This window comes from Camelina sativa, chromosome 3 (genome assembly GCF_000633955.1).
Source record: "Camelina sativa cultivar DH55 chromosome 3, Cs, whole genome shotgun sequence".
In the NCBI taxonomy this organism is placed as follows: domain Eukaryota; kingdom Viridiplantae; phylum Streptophyta; class Magnoliopsida; order Brassicales; family Brassicaceae; genus Camelina; species Camelina sativa.
The window spans coordinates 28,139,758-28,147,078 of record NC_025687.1 but is presented as its reverse complement, the minus strand read 5'-3'; the positions used below and the strand labels follow the sequence as shown (position 1 = coordinate 28,147,078).

The 7,321-nt window shown below is 37.6% G+C and overlaps 3 protein-coding genes across 4 annotated transcripts in view; all 3 read left to right on the top strand.

Moving 5' to 3' along the window:
• The window catches only part of LOC104778445, a 4,489-nt gene extending 1,584 nt beyond the window's left edge, over positions 1–2,905 (top strand). Inside the window, exons 1-3 of one of the 2 annotated variants that reach the window (XM_019243997.1) lie at positions 804–1,031; positions 1,286–1,484; positions 1,623–2,905. In XM_019243997.1, the coding sequence (XP_019099542.1) occupies positions 842–1,031; positions 1,286–1,484; positions 1,623–2,658 (1,425 nt within the window). In that variant the 5' untranslated portion in view covers positions 804–841 and the 3' untranslated portion in view covers positions 2,659–2,905. Of the gene's footprint in view, positions 1–803; positions 1,032–1,285; positions 1,485–1,622 lie in introns of those variants that run through there. The other variant, XM_019243998.1, reaches the window with a different exon arrangement.
• On the top strand, positions 3,368–4,588 carry LOC109131296. Its single transcript, XM_019242068.1, has 3 exons — positions 3,368–3,705; positions 3,818–3,899; positions 4,011–4,588. Exons 1-3 carry the CDS (start codon positions 3,652–3,654, stop codon positions 4,355–4,357), a joined length of 483 nt encoding a protein of 160 aa, XP_019097613.1. The 5' UTR covers positions 3,368–3,651; the 3' UTR covers positions 4,358–4,588.
• Positions 5,844–6,371, top strand: LOC104778444 (pectinesterase inhibitor-like). Its single transcript, XM_010502894.1, has one exon. It carries the CDS (start codon positions 5,844–5,846, stop codon positions 6,369–6,371), a length of 528 nt encoding a protein of 175 aa, XP_010501196.1.

Sequence of the window (7,321 nt, the reverse complement as noted above, 5' to 3'; positions counted from 1 at the left end):
TTGAACTTTTGTAGGTGACTCATCTACAAATAACTTCAAAGGAGCTAAGGTGACTGAAACTTGGACGTACCGACAAAGCTGCATTCTATATTCTCTTATGTTTATTAGGCTGATGCAATGATCTCTATATGGGAGATGATATTTAATTTGTTATAATTTTGTGTATTTATCTGGTTTTTGACCTTTTTGGAGAATATGTAATTGAAAGTGATTGCGAGTCCTGTGCGACTTGTGCATTGTCTTCGAGGAGAGAATCCCATAAACGTCTCATGTTTTGATTCTCTTGTGATATATCCCATCTATCAAAAGACTCTAGGCGGAACGCTTAGCCAGAAGATTTGGTAGGACGCACAGTAATTTGTTTTTGTGTAACTTGATAATACTATGTTGTACTCTTGTTTATTCAATACTATGTTGTACTACACACTTCAGCTTTTAGCCACTGTTCCGAACGGCGGAATTTTGGATACGAATAGTCGCGTTTTGAAGTGTTGTTAAACGATTTTAGTCACAAATTTACCCCCAATCCGCGTTTTGTGTTTTCTTGATGCTAACGCTATAAACAGAACGCATTTTCCAATCATTTCATTTCCAACAATAAACCCCTTTATGAGTAACAGGGATACTACTTTTTGTACTCAAAATGGGCTCAAGAAACAAAACCAATCAATGATCGTCTCTTGTTAATATCGATGTAAAATCCCAATCGTCATTCTCATTTCCATTTTTTGATAGATGAGAAAACTCAACCGTCTCTAGTATAAGTTATAAAGTCACTTTTATTTTTCGAAAAAAAAAAAAAAGAAAAAAACTTTCTAAAGTTTCATTCTTTATTGCTGTAATGGCGATGAGAGAGCTCTCGGAGGTTGAGAGAGATAGCGAGGATGAAGAAGAAGAAGTATGGGTCAAACACTACTCATCGAACCACCAGATACTTCTCGTCGGCGAAGGAGATTTCTCATTCTCTCACAGCTTAGCTACTCTCTTCGGCTCTGCTTCCAATATCTGCGCTTCCTCTCTCGATTCATACGGTAACACTTCCTCTGCTTACACTGTGAGGTTTTTTAGGGTTTTTTATGCCACTTTAGCAAGAGACTCTCAGACTTGTGTGTGAGAAGGACTCTGCATGTTTCGGACTTGTCTGTGAGAAGAATCGAAATCAATTTATAGGGTGAACTCTACTGATTATGGAGCTTCATCTGAAAGATCAAATATGTGATTTTTCCTCTTTCTACTGATTAAAAGGTTGTAGCTTTAAGTTTGATTTCCTCTGTTGTTGAAGCAGATACTGTGGTTAGAAAGTACAAAAAGGCAAGATCAAACCTTGAAACTTTGAAGCGACTTGGAGCATTACTTTTACATGGAGTTGATGCAACCACACTGCAATTTCATCCTGATCTTCGTTATAGAAGATTTGATCGTGTCATTTTCAACTTCCCCCACGCCGGTTTCCACGGCAAAGAGTCTGATTCCTCTCTTATACGGTGAGTGAGCTTCAACGTTACAGTTACAGACACGTTCTTCATGCTGTTGAGATGTGTAGCCTGGCTAGCTGCTGCAACTTTTGAGGAATTTGTGTAACGAATTTGTAGAGATACTCTTTGTCTGTATGTTTGTTGCAGGAAGCATAGAGAACTGGTGTTTGGATTTTTCCATGGTGCAAGCCGTTTGCTAAGAGATAATGGAGAAGTTCATGTCTCGCACAAGAACAAACCACCTTTCTGTAACTGGAATCTTGAGGAGCTCGCTAGCAGATGCTTTCTTGTGTTGATTCAACGTGTGGCGTTCGAGAAGAGCAGTTACCCTGGTTATGAGAATAAGAGAGGAGATGGGACTAGATGTGACAAACCTTTCCTTTTGGGAGAGTGCAGTACTTTCAAGTTCAAATTCTCTCGCGTCGCTAAGGAGCTTTATGCAGAGAAGGTAAAATGGAGAGAAGGAAAGGAACAAGCATCAAATCGTCCCCAAGGTCTTATAAATATGCAGCCAGTGTCATTTGATCGTGGGTATCCCCAAAAAACTGAATTTCACGGTGTTAGCCAAAAACCAGTTTCGTTTGATCTCAGCTATCGCAGGGACTATGACCTTAGGCAAGTCCAAGATCCTTGTGTTCAATCAAGACAGAGAACATCTCCATTGGATTGCCAAGAACATAGATATTCGCAGTTTGAGGATGCCTACTTGTCTCTTGGAACAAACCATGCCCAGTTTGCTGACAGCTTAATAGAGCTGGACAAGTACAGATACACTAAACGAAGCAGCCGGCTTTGTCCAGACGTTCCTTTTCAAACAAATCATCATAGTCAAGAACAAATATTCTATGAAAGCTCTAACCGCCTCAATGGATTTCCGCTTGATAATTATGAGGGGATAATACAAAGAATGCTAAATCGGACAAGGTTTCCTCATCTGTACGCTGGAGGATCACCAGAAAGACGACACCGCCTGCTTTGTCAAGACTTTCCAGTTCAAGCTAGTCAAGAACCACTATTCGAATGTTCTAACCGCTCGAGTGGAGTTTCTCATGAAATTTATGACTGGGAAGTACGAAGAATGTCAACAAGTACCAGCTTTCCCCATCCGTACACTGGAGAATCACAAGAACGAAGCTTCACTAGGCAGAGCAACCTCAACATTCATCCTCCACGGCACTGGTAAATCATTGTTTTTTTGCATAATCGATATGAAAACTCTTTAGGTAGCTAATCTTCAAAGAACTTCTCAAGATACGTTGATGGAGACAAGGTGACTGAAGTTAATGACTCAAGAATCTCTAAGGATGGTGTAATTTATCTTATGTTCTGTTTATTAGCATGGCAGTAAGTTAACTACAAGTGACAAGTGACAACTCAAAACTGTGATGATCTCGATATGGAGATGATACATGGGGGTAATTTTGTGTGTATATTTAGTTTTTGAAGTATCCTAGAAATGGTAGTGATTGAGAGTCTTGCGACTTGCATTGTTTTAAGGAGATACTTATCTTTATCACTGCTGCTGCAAGATAATTTCTCAATACTTGCCTTTTTTCAAACAGTCTCTCTCGTACTACTGATTCACACTAAGACACCATCTGGACCAGAAGGTTTGATACGACACTTTAACCGTTTTGTTTTATAGCTAAAATATAGCAACTTACAATATGATTTTATCATTTCTTGTAGACTAATATAAACGTAAGCTTAGCCGACAAGGCAACAATCACTATCCTAATAATTCTAGCAGCAAAAAAAACTCTTCAATTTCAACTACTAATCAGATCAGATTAATAAATAAGTATTTTATAATATTGAAGATGAAAATGTCAAGCAAATTACATGGAAATTGATAGTGAAAGATATAATAATAGTAATAATAATACATACATACATACATACATAGAAAGAACTGTTTAACTTTCAAGGAATCTGCTTATGATGACTGAGTCTATCTATAGTCCCGCGTAAATCATAAATCTATGATGATTGAATTTACTACGAAATAGTTTCTATCGTTCGAATTTAAAATAATTAAACTTCCTTATTAGAAAATTTATGCTTTTTTTTTTGTCGTTATAATAGGTTTATGCCAGTTCTATAAATTAAGTAGATGATCCATGTTCTGTATTTGTAGTTATACAATCACAATTCAATAGATCAAGAAAAACACTGCATGCAACTCTTGGTATCTCTCCGACAATATTTTTCCGGCAATATGATGATGAAGGTATGTGCCATTATTTCCTTCTACATATGTTCCTTTTATTAATTTGTCATCTGGTAAATTAGTTCTTGCGATACGAAACTTATATTTGTTTATTTATCTGTGCTTTCTTCAGCAACGGATAGTTCTGAAGATGGATTTGAGTGACGGTGAGAAATCGATGAAGAAAGCTATGAAGATCGCATCTGCAAAATCTGGTAATTAAACATCTCTACTACTCTCTGACTAATTTTGCAAGTAACTTGCAAAGGAAGTTAAGTCATGTGAACCGTTTCAGCAAAAACTTGATTTATTTCACTGTCTGGCAGGTGTGAGATCGGTCTCGATTCAGGGACAGAACGATCAGTTAGTTTTGTTGGGAGAAGGGATTGACTTGGCGGAGCTAACACGTGAGCTCAAGAAGAAAGTTTGCAACACGAGTATTATCACCGTGCAGGCTGCACCGCCGCCGCCGCAACAGCCACAGCCTATGGGCCAGTACAACCAGATGCCTCCGGCTAGAAGATGTACTTGTGAGATACAAAACTCAGGATTCTGCGGATTATGTTGTTCTATGAGTCAGCAACACACTACTTATCATATGGTACCATCCCAGTATCCTCCTCCTCCGGTGCTCTATTGTCGTGATGAGACCGATGTTTGCAGAATTTTGTGATGTGACGCTTTGAGTGTGTTTTTCTTCTTCTTTTGTTGAGTTTTAATCTTTTAAAATAAAAAAGATAATCTTATTATTCGGATCATATGATGTAGTAAAAAAAAAAAGTGCTAATTAAATTCGTGGTGCTGTAAATGTTTTGTTTATGTTTTCGACTAATTGATGTAAAGTATAAATGTTGTGACAGTGAATTATATTTTTTTTATATATAAGAAATTTGTAAGTTGTGTTTATTTCTTTGTAATGTGATGAAGTAAGTCCACGACCCACGACGACCATATTTAAAAGGACTTTGCTTTGATGACATGTGCAAAGTGCAACGAGAGGGGACTGGTTCCTGGATTGAGAGATATATCCAAATTCCAAACATTCCTTGAGCTTATCGTATATTCTCTTCCCTCAAACACGGGAAGTGTTACAATGTCATTGTCATTATATCCATTATTTAATGCGTCTTTCCAGATTAATTAAGAAAATGTTATAGACAAACAAAACTATAACGAATAAACTGAATGAATCAACTGAAAAATATAGTATCATACTATGCAACTAACTGAAATAAATACTAATATATATTCAGACCAAAAAACAAAAGATATTACAAAATCAAAATATTGTTATCTGAATCATTTTCCTCAATCTCAACATTGTAGAAGAACATAAATGATAGAATCACCAAAGGGTTTGAGTCTGATCCCACGATATAAGAGCATCTTCATCGGTTATCCATTAATGGATGTCACAGTAATAAAAAGTTGATGAGATAAAGATAGGGCCGGTGATAGGCATGTGCAACAAGTGCATTTGCACTGGGACTATATCAAAATTACATGTATTTTAAAACCAAAACAAAATTTTCAGAAAAAATTTATATGTAATTAAGGCCCATTTTTCAAAAATGAATTGGGACTTTAACCATTTTTGCATTCTTACACCAGCCCTGGATAGAGACACAAGGTGTCTGCCAAGATTTTTTTAAGACATTCTCAGATCTCTTTTTTACTATATGTCATAACCTGATTGACTGATTTTATAAAAACAAACAAAATTTAAATTAAATAATATTATTATATTAAAATATTATTTCAGAATCCATTTTCAGAGGGTTACAGATGGTGATGCTCTAACGAGATAGGCATATGAAAATGTCGAGGTTGTGTTCTTCACGAAAAATGAATTTCTATTAAAAAAAAAAAGGAAAAGATAATGACTAGCAGCAAAGCAATAGGCCCATTATCATATTAGCCCCCCAGGACAGATCACAGATCAGTTGATATATTTGCTTTCTGTGACTTCCCGCTTAGTTTTGAAAGGAAAAATAACAGATTTCTTCAACAAACAAACAACAACAAAAACGATAAAAACTCATTTCTTCAAATATTGTTTTGGACGTTACATGTTTTTTCCTCCAAGTATAAAACCTCTACTCATAATTGAATCATAAACACCACAACCCTCAATTTTGGAAAAGCCAATTCAATCAAACATGAATCAATTCACCGGAGTTCTCTTCCTCTGCATCGTTCTCCTCTCCTCCTTCCTCGGAAATGCTGATACCGGTATGATCTCCGATCTATGCACACACTCCGACGATCCAAAACTCTGTCTCTCCAGCATTATTTCACGTCCAGAGTCAGGCGAGTTCGCAGGCACCAGCAACCAGATCGAGATCATAGCTATCTCCGCCGCGTCGGCCAACGCTTCAGCCACTTCCGCCTACATCAAGAATAAGCTCGGCAACGAGGATCTTGAGCCGGCGACTGAGGACACGCTCGAGGATTGTCAGAAGAATTACCTAGACGCCGTTGAACAGCTCGACGATTCGATCTCCGCGATGCTCGCCAACGCGCACGCCGATGTCGACGTCTGGCTGAAGGCGGCGATCAGCGCCATCGAGTCATGTGGAAACGCGTTGGAGTCACGTGCCGGGAACGATGCGGAGCTTTTCCAGAGGAACGATATGTTTCTTAAGCTTTGCAGAAACGCTTTGATGATTAACAAAATGTTAACTTGATCAAATTCATTAATTAATCCCCTACATATATTTGAATGCAATGTATAATAATACTATATGCTTCCTCTTTCCTTGTTTCTATCTTTTTGGTTAACTGTGTTTGTTGTTTGAAAACAATAGCGGGAAAACGGCGGAAATATACCCCAACTATTTACGAAACGCTTTTTTATACCCCAACTTTGAAATCCCGCAAATTCCTATCTGAACTCAATTTTATTTCAAATCTCCTACCTAAACTCTATGAATTTTGTCAGTTTAGACAGCCGTTCAAACGGTGTTAAGTGCAAGATTAACGGCTGCTTAGTCAGCATCGACGTGTAACTTCTGGTTAATAAAACGACGTCGTTTTATCGTTTTTGGTGTGTGCTTTGCAAAGCAAAAAAACGTCGTTGTTTATAATTTGGGGATTAAAATCGATATGGGATTTAGGGTTTGTCTTCTCCTTCTTCGCGTGAAAGAGAGGGAGTGTATTGGGTTTTAGTTTTGATTGTGTTGGGTTCGTGTTCGTGTTCGGGGGTCTTTAAGAAACTGTAAGGAATCGAGATTGTAGTGTTTGTGTTGCGAGTTATTGAGAAGACAAGATGAGGTAATGGTTTGATTTCAAACTTTCAATTTTGGGTCCAATTTCTTTTTTCGGGTTCGTGTTATGTGGATTGAATTGTTGTTTTTGTTATGTCGATTGTTGTGTGGACGATGTGGAAGTAACATTCACTATTTATCGGGGTGGGTATTGGACTACCAATGGTGGGGAAGATGCTTATATTGGTGGTGAGGTTGACATCTTCTATTGTAAGGCTGAAGAATTTTATGCGACGATGGGAAATCGTTATGGTGAATCTTTTTATGGGAAACAGTTGTGGTATTGTTACCCTTTTGAAGATTGTATTGAGCGAAAGGAATTGACTGGAACTAGTTTCGGTAAGATGTGTGATGGGGCTCGATGGGTTAAA

Bases quoted from the DNA above. Each gene is read 5' to 3' on its own strand.
- LOC109131296 (XM_019242068.1), top strand. From the start codon at position 3,652: ATGCAACTCTTGGTATCTCTCCGACAATATTTTTCCGGCAATATGATG. The intron at 3,706-3,817 runs GTATGTGCCATT...TGCTTTCTTCAG, and splicing joins CCGGCAATATGATGATGAAG to CAACGGATAGTTCTGAAGAT. The intron at 3,900-4,010 runs GTAATTAAACAT...ACTGTCTGGCAG, and splicing joins GATCGCATCTGCAAAATCTG to GTGTGAGATCGGTCTCGATT.
- LOC104778444 (XM_010502894.1), top strand. From the start codon at position 5,844: ATGAATCAATTCACCGGAGTTCTCTTCCTCTGCATCGTTCTCCTCTCC.